The 18562-nt window shown below is 47.8% G+C and overlaps 1 protein-coding gene across 2 annotated transcripts in view; it reads left to right on the top strand.

Annotated features, from left to right (window-relative positions):
- The first annotated feature begins 5227 nt into the window (after window positions 1-5227).
- CD164L2 (CD164 molecule like 2) overlaps window positions 5228-18562 on the top strand; it is a 36341-nt gene continuing 23006 nt past the window's right edge. Inside the window, exon 1 of one of the 2 annotated variants that reach the window (XM_082232182.1) lies at window positions 5228-5511. In XM_082232182.1, coding sequence (XP_082088308.1) covers window positions 5421-5511 — 91 coding nt within the window. In that variant the 5' untranslated portion in view covers window positions 5228-5420. The remainder of the gene's footprint in view (window positions 5512-18562) is intronic. The other variant, XM_082232183.1, reaches the window with a different exon arrangement.

Below are 18562 nucleotides of genomic sequence, written 5' to 3'. Positions count from 1 at the left end.
GATGTGAGATGATGAAGGGTAAAGCAGGGCCTGCAATGGAACCACCAGGAGCTGGGCTCCCAAAGGATCCTTTACCCTGGAACAAAGTGTGTTTTCAACTACCCATTGGAAGCTGATGGTGCGGTAGGTGCACACTTTGCACAAGGAGAAGGAAGTGGTTTGATGGAACTGCTTCTCTCTCCCAGTCTGCTTATATACCACCAGGGGGTGGGGGAGATCAAGGGAATAATTCTTTCTCCTCTTTCTCCCCGCCCCCCCCCCCCGCAGCTACCACTCCTGCTCCTGGTGTAAACAAGAGAAGAAAGCCCGGATTTTTAAAACACAGGCTTTCTTCTCTTCCTCCTCCAGGGCAGGAGAGCCACAAGCAGAGAAATCTTTCTCAGCTTCATTCCCTAAGGGATTTTGACAGGTAGCTGCCAATTTTGGCCCTTCAGGCTGATCTGGATAAGGATCTTGTCTGTGGAGCTGAAAAAAAGATTCTCCACCCTTGGTCTACACTGGATGGCAGTGGCTCTTCAGGGTGTTAAGCACAGAAAGATTTCTCGTACCACCACTACTTGATTTTCCTTTCAGGTAGGTAGCCGAGTTGGTCTGACGCAGTCAAAATAAATAAAAAAATTAAAGAATTGTCCAGTAGCACCTTAGAGACCATCTAATTTTGTTCTGGGTATAAGCTTTTTTGTGCAAGCACACTTATTCAGATGCACTGAAACAGAAGTCACCAGACCCTTATATAAATTGGGAGGGTGGGGTGGGGTTTTTCTCAGAAGGATAGTAGGAGATGGGTGATTGACTCAATGGGTATGGTAAATCTGTTGATGACTGTTAACGACTGCAATTAGTCCTTGGGGGGCGGGGAGCAATGGATAGTATGCAGATGACCAAAAATAGCTTTAGCATATGTAATGAGACAAGAATCCAATGTCTCTATTCAGACCAGGTCTCTCCATAGTTTTCAGTTTAGTAATAAGTTGTAATTCAGCAACTTCTCTTTCAAGTCTAGAATTTCAGAAATAGACTTGTCACAACTTATTACTAAACTGAAAACTATGGAGAGACCTGGTCTTGAATTTTTTATTTTTTAAAAATTGATTTTCCTTCTCTCTCTTTCTTCCCCGATAAGGAGGTTGCTGGGGGTCGAACCACAGACTTTATGTATGCAGGGCACTGAACCATGGTCCTTCCCAGCTTATATGGTTCTCGGAGGTCTCTCCAGGCCCCTCATCCAAGCCATACCCTCATCTGCTCTTCTTGGTGTGTTTGCTTAACTGGTCTTTGAATTCTGATAATACCTCTTCCTTGCCTGGATGGGGGAAAGAGAGGGGTGTATGGTAGAAACTAGGCTACTGTGCATATGTAGAATTGACGCCCATCTCTCCGCCCACTTTTGCTTCTGGCCCCGCCCACCACTGCCACGGGCCCCTTGGGAGGTTACCCAGAAGGCCTGAGGAAATGTTTCCCACCGCTGAGGTAACCTAAGCTCACCTGATCACACACTTCTGGAGATAACTGGAAAACAACTCTGCTGTCATTTATTTCTTTATGTGTTGAAATAATATTTTAATAGGAGAGTTAAAACCCTGCTCCCCTTAACCCAGAACTATAAAACAAATAAAATCTCCAGAAAACTCAACACTTGCACACACACTCCTCCCAAGCATTATTTTGGCCTGGATTTTCAAAAGTGCTTCCCCAATTCTGGAAGTCGTGTTGCCATAGTAACGGTCTCTTGAGTGATTTATGGCTCCCCTGCGAAATGTTTTGGATATAGCAGGCCAGCCAAAGGGAGGCTGAGACGATCCAACAGGCCACAGCAAGAGAATGCTAGGTGGGGGGGGGCATTCAGTCATTTAAATGGCAAACCTATATCATCTGTACTTTCCAAAACAATACGACAACCAAATATGACGACCAAAACACAGCCGTCCTTTGAAATTTGTACTTAAGTGAATTTTGCAAAGCAGCTCTCCAGGCATAGAGATGTGGCACAGAGTTGGATCTGGCTGGACTAAGTTTCCAATAATGTTGCTAATTCCCGCCCCCATACCTAGAGTCCAGAAAGTATGTGCCCACAGACCCCTCCACTATATGTGCCAATAATTCCCTATGGCTCCTCAGTGCCTCCAAGAGGACTTACTCCTTGAGTTTTGAATATGGGCTGTTTGCACAGGTGTGAGGAACCATCTATGAGCAATCTTCATACCATGGATTTTTCTGCAACCGAATAGAATAGTTTCAAAGAACAGGGTTTATTCCACCAGCTCCGGCTTTCATGCATCCAGGGACCATTCAGAAATTCAGTGTGTGCCTCTCATGGTCATGCAGAAGGAAACTTTATCTACTTCAATGGCCATTCTCCAGCATTCCTGTTAGTGCCTCCTCCAGCCTTTGCCCTCCAGCTGTTTTGAACTACCAGGTTGGGGTAGGCTGATTGGGTGTGCATGACTACTTGCCTGTGAGTTGGATCTGGGCTAAAACTTCATCCGTGGCTCTTTTCCCAATTGCTCAAAGCACTTCTCACACCAGACAAGAACTCTGCAAGGTAGGCCAGTACACAATACTGTATGTACTAACTTGCCTGCTGACTTTGTCCTAGTAATCCACTAGGGGGCGATTTTAGCTAATGTTATTCTCAACTTGCATTCTTGCAGGTTTTCCCAATTTAAGCATTTGTCTGGTGTTATTTTATGCATTCACTTTGCAGGTATGTGTGTTAAAGTTGCCAGGAAATGCTTATAGGCCAGCATGCATGATTAGAAGAGAGAGTTTATTTCTTCAGGCAGTTGTATGGGTTTACTTATTGTGATTGCACACAACGCATGGCATTCTCCTAAATAAAACTGAGTAAGTTGAATGGATCAAATCCCTAGACTCTTTGTGCCCTGGGTCTTGACAGGGGACAATGGGCATCAATGGAAAATTTGACTATCCCTTTCAAGCCTACAGCCACACCACCCTGAATGCACCCAATCCTGTCCGATCTCGGAAGTTAAGCAGGGTCGGGCCTGGTTAGTACTTGGATGGGAGACTATCTCTTTCAAAAGCTATCTGACACAGGTTCCCATACCAAGCATTTTTCCCTAGCTGAAAAGGGTCCTTGAACTCTGATAGTGCCTCTTTCTTGTCCAGATGGAGGACAGAGAGGTGCAGGCAGGAGGGTGTAGAAACTAGCCTATGGCACAAAAAGGTAGTTTTTCAGTCTGCTTGTGCTTCTGGCCCCGCCCACAACTGGCATGTGGCCCCTGGAAGGTTGTTCAGGTGGGAATGTGGCCCTCCGGCTGAAAAAGGTTTCCCACCCCTGCCCTTAACTGGCCTGCTGTCCTCAGGTGTGGTGGAAGATAATGTGACACCTGTCCTTAAAGATCTGCAGTGGCTACCTGTTTGCTACAGAGGCTGATTTAAAGTGCTGGCTTTGGTCTATAAAGCTGTATACCAGGGGTCAGCAAACTTTTTCAGCAGGGGGCCGGTCCACTGTCCCTCAGACCTTGTGGGTTGCCGGACTATATTCTGGGGTAAAAAATGAACGAATTCCTATGCCCCACAAATAACTCTGAGATGCATTTTAAATAAAAGCACACATTCTACTCATGTAAAAACACGCTGATTCCCAGACGGTCCGCGGGCCGGATTTAGAAGGCAATTGGGCCGGATCCAGCCCCCAGGCCTTAGTTTGCCTACCCATGCTCTATACTGCTTTGGCCCCAAGTACTTGAAGGATTGCATCCCTTCCTTCTGGCTGACCCATGCTGTAAGATCTATGGAGGAGACCCTGCTCATAGTTCCACCTACAGCTGCAGTCCATGGTGCGACTACATGCAGCAGGGCCTTTTAAGTTGCTGCACCCCAAGTGTGGAATCCCCTCCCCACAGGAATGCAGCTGTCTTAAACATTAGCTGTGTTATGTGCTGGATCAAGACACAGTTGTTTCTGGAGGCCTGACCTGATGCTTCTGGTGACATGGAGGTTCTTTTTAAAAACATTTATTTTTTTAGTTGTGGCACCAGTGTTATAGCCTCATCTGTACTGGCTTTTGAAGGCATCTCTATTGACACAGTCATTCCCCTGATCACTCAGTGTCTTATTTTAATTGCTGTGTTGTTTCAGTTGGATTGATTTATTTCATACTTTAATTATGGGTGTCTATATTTCAGTGTTTTATGATACTGCTTTACTACATATCTCCAGTATGGATTTTTATACTTCGGTATTGTGCAATTTATTCTTATGCTTTGTGAATTGCATAGAAGCCTACTTTGGCATTAAGCAGTATATAAATGTAATAAGAAGGGATGCGGGTGGCGCTGTGGGTTAAAACACAGAGCCTAGGACTTGCTGATCAGAAGGTCGGCGGTTCAAATCCCTGCAACGGGGTGAGCTCCCATTGCTCAGTCCCTGCTCCTGCCAACCTAGCAGTTCAAAAGCACGTCAAAGTGCAAGTAGATAAATAGGTATCGCTCTGGCGGGAAGGTAAACGGCATTTGCCAGAAGCAGCTTAGTCATGCTGGTTACATGCTGTTCCCTCGGCCAATAAAGCAAGATGAGCGCTGCAACCCCAGAGTCGGCTACGACAGGACCTAATGGTCAGGGGTCCCTTTACCTTTACCTTTTTAAATATAACAATAATATAAAGATGGGTGATGCAAAACTCACAGTGTTATTAATTAATTAATTAATATATACCACTTACATGCCAAAATTACTTCCGGAAGCCAGCCACTGGATCCTTTCTGATTTTTTTAATTTTAACTTTCGCTTTTCGTCTTTTATTTACATTGTTGCTTTTATCACCTTTGCATCAATGTGTGTATCTCACGAATGCTTTTCTGTAGCACTCTTTGGGTTTAAAAGGCAGGACAAAAAAAATAATGACTTTTTCCCTAATTACTGCAGGTAGCAAACAAAACCTCCAGGGCAGGCCTGTGATCATGTGCAGAGTGGGTGGGGGAGAAAAACACACTGCACGCGCGCATGGACACCTTTTTATTCATCATCACCATATAAAACTTCCAGGATGGAGCCTGCTTCTCAATTGCAGCAGCTCAAATTAAGCGGGTGAGCTCTTTGTTTTGGCGAAGGTTCTTTGGGTTCCGCTTACGCACGGCGGTTCCTCAGCATAAGAAACGGACGCGCACCGCGGCGTGCGAGGGAGGCGAGGACCCGCCCCTCTCCGGCGGGGGCGGAGCTGCTAAAGCCCCGCCGGCGCACCTGCCCGCCCCATCCCCTTGAATTCCTCCCTCGGTCCCCGCCCGTGCGCGCCTCTGCTCGCTGACTCGCCGCCGCCTCCTCCTCCTGCTCGGTTGCGTCCCCGGGAGCCCCGATCACTTTACAGGCGATCATTGTTCCCAAAGTGAAAAACAAGCGCCACTCTGAGCTGGGCGCTCGCTGCTGGCGCTGCTGCTTGCTCCGGAGAAGACCCAGACATGCCTCCTGCTGCGGCCCGCGCCTGGCACCTGCGGGCGGCGCTCCTCTGCGCCCTGATTTGCGCGCACGGCGGGGTCCCCAGCCAGGCAGGTGGGTGAGATCCGGCGTGGGTTTGTCTGTCTCTCCCCCCCCCCGCCCTTCCTAAGCCCCATTCCATTCCACCCCACCCCCGTCCACTGGGGGAGGTCTCTCTCGCTTTCGGAAGGGGGGCGGCGTGCGCGCGCGGGAAGTTTTGGTTCTCTCGCTTTCCCCGAGGTGGGCTGGATCGTGGGCCAACGGCCGGTTCCGCCGAGCCAGTCACTAGAGGACCTAGCGGTGGGCGGGCGAGTTTGCTTCCTGGGACAGGGTTGGTCCAACCCGACCTTCGCTCCGCGGTAGAGACTCGACGTTACTTGCGGCTCTTTATTGGGTAATAAGGCGTTACTGTACTTTGATCCACGAGGAGCCTCTCCGGGAAAGGACTTGGAAGTTCTCTCCTTGGTTCATTTCTTAACCAAAGAGCAGCGCCTGCTCTTCTGAATTGCCGTTGCACGCCTGTTCGTTGGACTCCAACTCCCAGCAGCCCCAGTACGGCCGGGATGGTGGGACTTAAGAGTCCAGCAACAGCTTGAGGGCCACAAGTTTTTCATCTCTGCTTTTAGAAGAAGTCACTCTCATGTTGGCGTTCATGCTGTGTATATAGGCCATCATTCTGGTTTTATTCTTAATCTTGAACTTTGGAGGAATTCAGAGCAACATTCCTGCCATTGTCCCCATTAATCCTCACAACAGTCCTTTGAGGTGGGTTCGACTGCTGTATGTGTGTGTCTCTGAGAGAGAGGGACCCAAGCGCACTGAGTGGAGCCACTCTAGGTTTGAAACCAGCTTTCTCTTCTCAAAGTTTGATGCTTGATAGGCCAAATGTATAGCCAGTGTGCAAATGGATGTTTAGCTTTTGATTTAAGAGAAGCTTGGCACACAGGAATTGCTCATCCACAGACCTGGATAATTCATAGAATAGATATCCCTTTCTGTCACATTGGAATGAAAATATAGGCCTGCTATGTGGCAGGTGTGGAAACAGGCAAATTCCACGCTAGAGATAATTCCTGAAAGAATTGGAAATTAATAAGCCGATATCGTAATGTAAATGCTGGGTACAGTTCTTGCCACTTCTCGCCTCAAAAATGATCTTGTAGAGTTGGGAAATGTTTAGGAAAGGGCAACCAAAATGCTCAAGCAACTCCCCTATGAAGAAAGGTTGCAGTGTTTGCGTGTTTTTCAGTTTTGAGAAAAAGCAAGTAAGAGCAACATAATAGGAATGTATAAAATTAGACATGGCGTGGAGAAGGTAGGTAGGGAAAAGCTCCGTCCCTTTATAACTTGTGAATTCGTAGACATCGAGTGAAGCTGAATGTTGGAAGATACAGGACAGATAAAAGAAAATGCTACACAAAGTGAATAGTTAAAACTGTGGAGTTTGTTCCCACAGGAGGCAATTATGGCCACCAACTTAGATGGCTTTAAAAGAGGATTATACAAATAAACGGGGGATACGGCTATCCATGGCTACTACATGTATTTGCTATGTTCTGCCTCCATGGTTCTGGATGTTGCTAGAAACCACTGAGTGGGGGCAGAGATTTCGCCTGTGCTCAGGTTTTGTTTGTGGGCTTCCCATAAGCTCCTGGTTAGCCGCTGAGCCATGTGGGCCAATGGCCTGATCCAAGCAACTCTTCTTATGTTGATGCAGGGCTTCTTAAATTTGCACATTATTCTTCTGGTCACCCCAGTGCTAATTCAGGTACAGGCTGGGATGCTGCCTGGGATGCTGAGTGGGCCCGAGCCTTGGGAAGTAGTAGGCTGTCCGGATGAAAAACAGGACAGGCCTTCTGCTCCTTTAGTAGTTGTGTAGAAGAGGAAATCTGAGCAGATGTAGCTTTGTCATACAGGTTGCTCTTGCAGAAATGTCATCTTCTGCTTATTAAAAGTTCAGAAGCCCTATCCACCTTTGTACTTGGACACTCTGTGAAGGCATGCCGCCACACAGAAAACTGTATGTGAGCCCAGCCACTGGTCAAATGGGTGTGTAATTTAAGGGAGTGGCTGTAGAAGGTGCCAGGTTCAATCCCCAGCATCTCCAGGTGGGGCTGCGAATGCCACCCCCTGCCTGAATCCCTGGAGAAGCTGCACACTGCCAGCCAGCATAGTAGGTCCTGAACAAGGTAATAAGAAGGAATCAGTAATAAGAGAATTTCCTGTGTTCCTAATTCAGCAAAGATCTGCCATCCAGCCATGTTCCTATTTGGAGGGAAATGGTTACGGGGAACGTCAAGCATTCATTTGTACATATGAATGTCTGATTTGCATCTATACTCACTTAACCTGGTAATAAGCGGAACACATTTGCATGAAACAGCCTGCTCTTACCTTTGTGTAGGGCCAGGGACGCGGACTTATAAAAAATATTGGGGGGGCCCGGGAAAGCTCGTGAAATGTAAATAAGCTCATGAATATGCAAATAAGCTCATGAATATGCAAATAAAGTGGCACCGCCCCCTCGTGAGCGTATAGGGGAGAGCGTGCTGCTGCCTATCAATCAGCTCCGGAACAGCTGATATGCGGGAAACCTGGGGCTAGAGGCAGAAGCCCCCGCCCCCGGGGATTCCCCTGTTCTCGCGGGGGACGGCCGGGGCTCTCCGGCTAGGGCGCACGGCTGGCTGGCTGGCTGGCGAGGGAGCAGGTGGGGAGGAGGCGGGGGACGGCGGCGGCGCTCTGCTGAAGGGCGCCCGAGATTATTGGGGGGGCTGAGCCCCCCCAAAAATTTTTTTGAGGGGGCTCGAGCCCCCTCAAGCCCCATGGAGTCGGCGCCTATGTGTAGGGCAATGCAGCTGTGAGTGTTTGAACTGCTTCCAAAAGCAGACTAATGGAGAGAAATCAACGTTTTCATCGGAGGCCTTTCTCTGGGTGCTGCACCTGAGGGAGGTGTACAAGGTGGTCTTTTCAGTGGTGGCCCCTGCCTGTGGAATGTTCTACTCAGGGAAACCTTTCCAGTACTGTCTCTGTTAATCTTTATGCAGCAGACTGAATCTAGAAAGCTCTGAGAAATAGAAATAACTTTGCCTGTTGATAAAATAGACCATAAGGTATGTTCTAGGCCAACTTCCTTGCAGAGTGTGTTACACAACCGGGGAGCCACCACTAAGTAGGCCCTCTTCAGAGTTTCCTCCACTGAAGATGCATGTTAGCATTATTTAGCTCTCATCCCTCTCAGTGTTCAATCTAGGGCATTTATTGCTTTTTAGTAATGTTGTAACCTGAGAAAAAAGAGCTCAAACAGTTGCTTTTCTCCTACTCTGGGTGGGTTTTCAGTCTGCTTTGCATTCAGAAGGTCCCAAGTTCAATCCTTAGCATCTCCAGATAGGGCTAAGACTGTCCTCCATCTGAAAGCCTGGAAAGGTGCTTCCAGTCAGTGTAGGCAATACTAAGTTGGCTATGCCAATGGTTTGGCTGGGTATATGGCAACCTCCTATGTTCCTTTGTTTGTATGAACAACCTAACATGCAGTGGCCTCTCTGGTTGACATGTGCTCCGCAAACCTGTCACTTAAGGTTTTCCAGGATGCCTGTTGGCTGAGGAAGTGAATCAACACTTAATATATGTGTCCTCTCTCACTATGGATCTGTACCACTGAGCCCTAGGTGTAACCTTGGCACCGAGCCTTTGCCAAGTTGCTGTTGCCTAATTAATGTTGTGAAGTTGTTGTTAGGGTGCCAGTGACAGTTGGATGCATTGTAAGTGTAATCTGAGTCCTTGGGGTTGGGACGGAGACGGTAAATAGGTGACCTCTCAAAGAAGCAGAAAAGGCTTTAAAGCAAAGGACGACAAGCGTTGTACAAGTGTTTTAAAAATGCCCCCCTCCCGAGATCCCTTGGGCTCATCCCAAGAAAATTACCCCATAAAAACAAAAGGCTCCCTGATTCTTCAAGGGGTGGGCCTCGTCTCAGTGGTAGAGCATCTGATTTGCATGCAGAAGGTCCCAGATTTAATCCCTGCCATCTCCCTCCCTGTAAACCTGGGGAGCCATTGCCATTCATGTGTAGACAGGACTGTACTAAATGAACAATTGGTCTGATGACTTCGTAGAAGGCAGCAAACTACTGTATATTCCTTTTGGAATGCCTTGATGTTTGAGTTGACAAGGCCTTTGCCCTAATTTCCCCCCAAAAGCTCTTTTTAACGTGCTAAGATCTGTACAATCCTTTTCACCCATCTTTTCAGGGCCCCTTCAAGGAAGGTGCTGCTGTTCCCGTTTTGCAGAGGGGACCCATAGAAAATGGTTTGTCCCAGGTCACCCAGGGAAACCCAAGTCTACAATTCTCTGTGTTCTTTTCCCTCAGTGAGTTCCATTCAGTTGTCAGGCTGACTTTAGTAAGCAAGGATAGATTGGGGTGCAAGTTTCCTAGTTCAGTCCTTTTCCCACTATACTGCATGGCACACCTGTCTGGCACTTTTAACACCTGTAGAGAAGTGGGGTGTCTCTGTTCAGCAGCTAGGGTAAGCACAAGTCATTTAACAACTACAGCAAAAGGGGTGGTCTCTCCTGGATCTTTTGCTATTCGACTTTACTTCCTTACATATGTGTCATTCCTCTGTGCTTGACTTGGTTAGAAAGCAGCAAACTGTTACAGTTTGTTTTTAAAATGTGCAACCTGCTTTTCACAGGTGCCTTAAAATGACTTACAAAGAAGACAAAATACAACGTACAAAACATAAAGCATAGATTGAAACATCTGTAGGAGGGGAGAACATCAGAGCTGCACTCCTGAAATAAAACCATTTTGGCATCTGAAACTTCGCCAGGGCAGTGCCTGCCTGGTTTCTACTGGGACGGTGATCCAGAGATTTGGGCCCACTGCCCTGAAGGCTCATGTTGACATGAGTCATGCTTCTGCACCATTGGGAGCCACTAATAGTGCTGCCCCAGATGATATTGGTGATTGGCCTGGGACATACTGGGCAAGACAGTCCTAAAGGTATCCTGAGCCTAAGCTGTTCAGGGCTTGCACTTCTTCAAGAACCTTGAACCTTGCTCAGTAGAAGACGGGAAGCCAGTGCAGGTCTTTTAGCACAGGTGTCATACATCGGCTGTAGTCTCTTCCCATCTCCAGACCAGATCCGAGGGCAGCCCCACACAGAACACATTGTGATAATTCAGCCTTGAGGTTGTCAGTGCCTGAACTAATGTAGTCAGGTTTCTGAGCCAAGAGCCCAGCTCCTGCGGGGAACTGCAGGAGATTGTGGCAAGTGCAGGTTGCTAATGACCCAAGCGCAACTCAGGTGAAAAATTGCACTCCCTGGATGTCCCCCTTCTATGCCGGTATTAAAACTGCCAGAACTGGTTCTCCCTTAATAATGCATCTAGTCACTTTGTTCTCTCAGGGTATCTGAATGTTCCACGCAGAAAGCAAGGCTTTGCTGTGAACTGGCATTTAATTGAGTGGAGATCTGTGACACTGCTGAGACCCTTGTCTTACTGCCGACTCGCAAGTCTCCTTCTCCCTCCTTGGTTTTGTAAGTAGCTGCATAGGAGAGACTAGCACAGCACAGGGCTATTTTAACTTTCAGCTGCAAGCATGCATGTATGGTCAATCAGCATCAGGGATCAACTTCTTTGAGCATCTCCCATGCTCCTTCCTTGCAGACCACCCACTGCTAACTCCCAGAACCCCATAACAGTGTTCTCCTTAATAAATTTTATTTACTTTGCAACATTTACACGCTGCTTGACTGTAATAAAACCTCCAAGCGGTTTGCAAAAATAAATTAAAAACATCAAGATGATCAAAACATGTATTTAAGGACATTCCAAAGCCGATTTGAATCAAGCAAAAATAGATTAAAACACATGTCACCACCCTAGATATCTGGATAGGCTTGCCTAAACAAACAAAAGCAAGTGCTGAAAAGACGCCAGCAAAGGTACCTGCCTGATGTCAATAGGCAGAGAGTCCCAATGTGTCGGTGATGCCATGCTAAAAAATCAACTTCTCACAAGTGCAGAAGGAGTATGGCACCTGTAAGAGTAGCAGTTTCACAGATCGCGGTCGGCATACATGGGGTAAGGCAATTGTGCAAGTGAAGTCCTTGCAGGGATGGAGCATGCTTGACCATCCATCCGAATGTTGTTGGTACTCCATCTCTCGCCTACCTGACCCTTGGCTATATGCTGGTGTGAGTTGGGAGTGCAACATCCTCTCTGTACTACCTCTTTCCCTCTCCAATTGAGGGAGTGGCAGCAGGGACAAAGGAAAGGAGTACCAGGTTCTGTTGCCTCACCCTCTCCTTTGGAAGCAGAGAGGGAGAGGAGAGCAAGGGTGTGGGTGGCAGCAGCAGCAGTAGCAGCAAAGAGGAAGAGGTAGCCCCCTTGAAGGCATCATGTCTGAAAGACTGGAGCCAACGCTGACCTGCCTGCCCCCATAAGAGCTGTTTCAATGCCCACAGTTAGTGATATGCCTCTTTGAGTTTCTGGTAGTGGGAGGAAACAATTGTGGGATAATTCCAGTTGCCCCAACGGAGCCGTGATGATGTGAGTTTTCATTGATGGTAGGACGCAAGTCAATGTCTCTTCAATGGAGGCTAGTCCATTAGGGTCAACGAGGCACTGCTTCATCAACATATTCTCCCTTCAGCCAGCCTCTCTGCCTGCCTTCTTCCTTACAATCATTCCATGGGGGTGGCACTCTGTGTTGGCCTTGTAAACTCAGGAGGGAGGAGGGTGTGAGAAAGACTTCTCATTGGCTTTGGTGCCACCTGCTGCTGTTCTCTGTGCCTTCTGGCTTACCTGTCCCAGTGGGCACCACTGAATATCTTGGAGGTGTCTCAGCATCATTACTATTATTTATTAAATTTGTATACTACCTTTTGTCTGCAGATCTCAGGGCAGTGCACAGCAAGGATCCAGGGCAGTCAACATGGTGCATTTCAAATAAATAAAACTCCCATCATTTCTTGCTATTAGCCACGTTGTGGGGGTGCAGGTGGCTGATGGGAGTTGTAGTTCCCAACAACGGATGGAGGGCACTACCTTGGCTACCTTGAGAGTGATCATCATGGGAAATTGGAAGGTGCAACTCACCTTAACTGGAGCCAAAAAGCACATTCTGTAGACTCTTGCCTTCCTTTGGTCTTTGCTCTTTCTGAAAATGGCTTGGAGGCAATCTGTGGATAGCACAGGGTGTCATCCAACTCTATAGATGAATGGTGGCGTTTGCTGAAAGTTTTGCAAGAGGTGCAAAGACCAGGCGACCAAGGAAGGTGCTGGGGTTCTTGCATGGTTTTCTCTTTTTTTACCAGCTGTGCAAGAAGAGGAAATTTCAGCGTGCGGGCAGTTTGCCCTGCAGGGTGATGAGAAGCTGCCCTAACCAAAATTCTTCTGCACACCTTTCAAAGGTACAAGGGCCTTGTCTTCTTATACCAGGGGTCTGCAACCTTTAAGACAAAAAGAGCCACTTGGACCCGTTTCCGAAGAAAAAAAAAACCTGGGAGCCGCAAAACCATTGTGACATTTAAAGCATGCGTGCCGCTGCCCTCTGATCTGACAGCGGGTGGGAAGGTGACGTTGGGACAGTGCGTGACTAACGCACGCACCGCCCCCATGCGACATTACAGCCAGTACAGCGCCCACCACAGTGGGGAGTGTCGGGGCGCACAATGCGCCTCCTCTCCTCGCTAGTATCCGCCCCGGAGCCACGGCAAAGGTGTAAAAGAGCCGCATGCGGCTCCGGAGCCGCGGGTTGCAGACCCCTGTCTTATACCAAGTGAGACCATTGGTCCGTCTAGCTTGGTTTTGTCTACTGAGCAGTGACTTCAGAGTTTCAGGAAGGGGACATCCCTAGCCCTACCTGGAGATGCCAGGGATTGAACTTGGGACCTTTTGCATGCAAGGCAGATGTTCTTCCACTGAGCTATGGCCCTTCCCCCATGCTTGCAAAGAAGTCCTGCAGCTCTCTCTGATGCCCGTTTTACCTCACTCTGATTTGAATGGGGTTTGCTTCCAAGTGCCTGCACAGAATTGCAGCCTTGTGGATGCCCATAACTGCCCACGGTCCTGCAGATGGGAAAGTGGGAATAACTTTCGTTAACGCTTTCCCTCGCAGTGATTTGCTTATTCTGGGGGTTACTGTTGGAGGCCCCATCTGTAGTGTGGCTGAAACAGATTGAGAGAGATTTTGAAACAGACGGTGCGCTCTCTACATACGCGCGCGCACACACACACACTCCACCCCCCATGCCTCTTGCTGTCCGATAAAGCATGCCAGGATTCAGAGGAGTCAAGTAAAGCGTCTGATTTGTGAGCATCTTTCCTTTTGCCACGATAAAAATAACTCGACTTGTCGAAACCTGCCAGAAATCTGGAGAGCAAAGCCCCGCTTCCTGATTGGCTACAGTACCAGTCCCTCACTGCTAGGCAAAGCTCTGTAGTCAGAATCCCGTATCCATGGCAATAGGCCCCGTCAGCTTTTGAACTTTTCCACCGTGGAAAGGTAATTGGTTAACTTGTATATTCGCATGAGCAGAAAAGACTCACGCTGACTTGGACACCTATCCATTGCTTGTTGACAAGTCAGCTCCAAGTGAGTGGGTGTCACCTGCTTACCGTTGCCTCCCAGTTCCAAATTCTTTCCTGTCCTGTGTGTGCCGACTCGGAAGTAAGCCCTGTGGGAGCAGGCTGATTGGCAGAATTTTTAGATACATCTCATCAGTGTGATTTTTTAAAGGATATTTGGAGGGTTGGGGGCAGCGCAGTTAGACCTCTTCAGACCCCTCCTGCTCGCACAGAACTGCCACATTTTCAGCTCTGAGCAAGAACTTATCTGGGCATCACTGAGAGGCAGTGTGGTATAGTGGTTAGAGTTTTGCCTTAGGACCTGGGAGATTAGGGTTCAAATCCCCGCTCGGTCATGAAGCTGTCACTGGGTGGCCTTGGGCCAGTCGTTCAGCCTCAGCCTCGCCTCGTAGGGTTGTTGTGGGGATTAAATGGGGAGGGGGAAGAGAGCTACACACAACATCTTGAGCCCCTTGGAGGAAAGGTGGGATATAAATGTAATAAAAAAAGAAATGAAATGTGGTTGCATTCAGGGATTGGCAATACATTCTCTCATATTTAACCCTATGCCCCGAATATCCTTTAACTAACTGCTGTGTGGCTGATGCGTAAATTTCCACATATCAACAAAACTATTCATCAAACAGAAAAGAAAGGCAGCAGGGTCTTGGAGAGGAGAACACACAAAGGCTATGTTGTTCCCTGGCAACTAGTATTTAGAGAGATGGAGCCTCAGGTGGTAGAGACTTCATACAGCCGTGGTGACCAGTGGCCTTAATCTCCAGTGAATTTATCTTAAAGGTAAAGGGACCCCTGACCATTAGGTCCAGTCATGGCCAACTCTGGGGTTGCGGCACTCATCTCACTTTATTGGCTGAGGAAGCCGGCGTGCAGCTTCCGGGTCATGTGGCCAGCATGACTAAACCGCTTCTGGCGAACCAGAGCAGCGTACGGAAACGCCGTTTACCTTTCCGCCGGAGCGGTACCTATTTATCTACTTGCACTTTGATGTGCTTTCGAACTGCTAGGTTGGCAGGAGCAGGGACTGAGCAATGGGAGATTTGAACCTCCGACCTTCTGATCGGCAAGTCCTAGGCTCTGCGGTTTAACCCACAGCGCCACCCGCGTCCCTGAATTTATCTCACCCCCTTTTAAAAGCTGTTAGGCTGAGAGGCAATGGCTGGTCCCAAATCACCCAGTGAGCTTCATGGCTAAGTGGGGATTTTGGCCCTGGTCTCCCTGGTCCTGGTAAAACGCTCTTTAACATATGGCTAAAAAACCAAACCCTCAGGCACCTGAGGTTTGATTAGAACAAGGACTTGTGCCCTAGTTGTCAAACTCCAACTCCCATCAGCCCCCGTCAGCATGGTGGTTGGGAATGAGGGGAGTAAGAATCCAACAACAACTGGAGGGCCCTAACAAAATTGCAGCATCCTCAGAAACTGACCTCTTTTATTGCTTTCCCCAAACTAGTTCCAAACCTTGCTTCCTTTCGCATGTAAAATTATCATAGCATATTTTTATGACCGGGAGAGAAACTTACCAGTATAAATCCTCTTTTGAATCTCATTCTATTGGCATGCTGAAGCATAATCTCTGATGGGGGAGTGAAAAGAATTCTCTAGGTAGATTTCATAAAACAAAGCTACGGATTTGCTATTAATAAGCTGTGACTCATGGTTTTTTTTTCCCCTAGCTCATTTTTTCTTTTTAAAAAATTGAGTGTCAGCAAGTGGATGTGGGGCGAGGGAGGGGGCTGCCATAAAGAGATGGCATTCCATGGTAATAGGATTTAGGATTAATGTATGTCATGGTAGATGGAAGGAATGTGGGTGGGGGAGTCTAACCATTCGTTCTTTCCCATCACCCCCCATCTATTCTAGTATAGGAGTCGCAAGTTTTAACTAAAGGAAACCATTGTTAGGACCAATGAGGCTAGATGTTAAGCAAGAAATCTGTAACTCTGATAGCAAGGGGAGAACCATGTATGCCACCTTGAGTTCTTTGGAGGGAAGGTGGGATATAAATTAAATAAATGAAGTGTTTGTAACTGAACTATGAGTTGGTTATCTTATAAATGATTTCAGTGTTTACATGTTGCTTTTCGCAGGATTCTTTGTATGAGAACCTTGGTTGAAGGGTGGTCAAAAAATATAATTTAGGATTATAATTAAAAATGGGTACAGAGTGGAAGACCGACAAGGGTTTGGAAGCAGATGATAAAAGCCTGAGCCTGCAGATTGCGCCAGCCCTAAGCTGAAATGGAGAAGTGTTGTGTGGGCTTTAATTAGATTCGGTCATGCTTGATGCGAAGTTGTATTGGGTTTCACCAAAGGCTACAGGCACTTTTGGCCACACTTGGAAGGGAAGGTTACACTGACGTAGCTGGGATCATTTGTGGCGCTGTGTGTGTGTGTGTGTGTGTGTGTGTGTGTGTAAAGTTTCTTGCTTGGAAGCTTTTTGAAAATTGTTTTAAATATGACAAGTGGGCCCTTTTATGGAAGGATAATAGAAATAGTTTGCTCTTGGCTGTATAACTGCTTTGCCCCATAATTCACTGCTGCTGCTTATCATGGTCAACTTAAAGGAAACAGCTGTCAAAAAAGAGAGACAGTGTGGTTTAGCAGTTAAGAGTGTTTCACTTGGCAGATCAGGGTTTAAATCCCCTCTTAGCTACAAAGCTCACCGAGTGATCTTGAGACAGTCATGAGGGCTGCCACTCAGTGGTAGAACATCTGCAGTGTGTGCAGAAAGTCCCAGGCTGAACCCCTGGCATCTCAGGTGGGGCGGAGAATGTCCCCAGTCTGAAATCCTGGAGAGCTTCTACCACTCAGTTTAGCCAATACTGAGCTAGATGGACCAATGGTCTCACTCGGTATAAGCCAGCATGTTGGGGTAGCCAACATGATGTCTTCTAAACGTTGTTGGTTATGCTGTCAGAGACTGATGGGAGCTGGGAGTCCATCAATATCTGGAGGGCACTTTTTTGGCTTCCCCTATCTTAGCCTGGGACGCGGGTGGCGCTGTGGGTAAAACCTCAGTGCCTAGGACTTGCCGATTGTAAGGTCGGCAGTTCGAATCCCCACGGTGGGGTGAGCTCCCGTCTTTCGGTCCCAGCTCCTGCCCACCTAGCAGTTCGAAAGCACCCCTAAGTGCAAGTAGATAAATAGGTACCGCTTTATAACGAGAAGGTAAACGGCGTTTCTGTGTGCTGCGCTGGTGCTGGCTCGCCAAAGCAGCTTCGTCATGCTGGCCATGTGACCCGGAAGTGTCTGCGGACAGCGCTGGCTCCCGGCCTCTTAAGTGAGATGAGCGCACAACCCTAGAGTCGGACACGACTGGCCCGTACGGGCAGGATTACCTTTACCTTTATCTTAGCCTAGCCTAGCTTGTGAGGGTTGTTGTTGTTGTTAAAATTTGTATACTGCCCTATACTCAAAGGTCTCAGGGCAGTTACGACGTAAGATCACAATATAAAAACACAAAATGCATAATCGAAACAAAAATAACCCACTAAGATACAAGGGGCTGGGAAAGAGAACTATGCCTGGCACTGTCAGCTCCCTGGAGGAAAGTTGGGATATTGGTGTAGTAATAAAGCAATAGATAAAATAAAAGCAGGTCTATATGACTTAGCCTGTGTGAAGCAGATAACTTTTCAAAAGTTTGCAAATTGTATCAGAGACCCATCTAGTTTTCAGTGATGGGAGGTTTCCACACTTTGAAGTGTTTTGAATCCTTTTCTTCTTCTTTTTTGCAATAGAGGTTGCCAGCTTTTGGGTGGCCCTACACACCACTCTGTCCGGCCCTTGGAACTGTCCCAGGCCATGCCCCTCACTGGCCCTGCTTCCCAGACTCTTTGAGTGCTTTTGCTTGTCTGGAATGTGTCCTTGAACTCTGATAACACCTCTTGCTTGCCTGGAGGGAGGGTAGAGAGGGGTGTGTGCATTCATTGCTCCACCCCCTTTTGCCTTTGGCCACACCCAACACTTGCATGTGGCCCCTGAGAGTCTGCTCCAGGAGGGAATGGGGCCCTTGGTCTGGAAATGGCTCCCTACTCCTGATGTAAGGGGAGTCAGGTCACCGACAGTTTCTGATCTTCTCGTGTTCAACCGAAAGCCTTCGTCTCCCGAAGGCCAGCTGACTTATTGAGCATGGAGTGCCGTGGCAGAAATGTAATCCAACATTTATGGGTTTAATAAAAGTTGAATAAGCTTCCATGCGCTGCAGCCTTATCTGTGCTCCAGCATGCAGAGACTCTTGGCAGTTCCGCCACTGGCAGGTCAGCATTGATACATAAAACAGGCGAGTTTGGTGAGAGCTCATTCCGCATGTGTTGTGCAGGCAGGCAGCTCTTCTGGGTTCGGTACATTCAGTGCAATCTCCTCCAGATAGCTGGGTACTCTTCCATCATGTTGCCACAGCTGTAATAAGCAGCAGCTTTAAAAATATTTCTGTATTTATAGCTGATAATAGAATTCACAGTGTCTTGATAATGAAACTGATGGTGGTGGTGGTGATTTGTACAGCACCTAACGTCTTAGAAACATGGCA

This window comes from Podarcis vaucheri, assembly GCF_965113315.1.
Source record: "Podarcis vaucheri genome assembly, chromosome: 7".
Taxonomy (NCBI): Eukaryota; Metazoa; Chordata; class Lepidosauria; order Squamata; family Lacertidae; genus Podarcis; species Podarcis vaucheri.
Note: the sequence above shows the minus strand (reverse complement) of the source record. Positions and strands in the feature narration are given on the sequence as shown.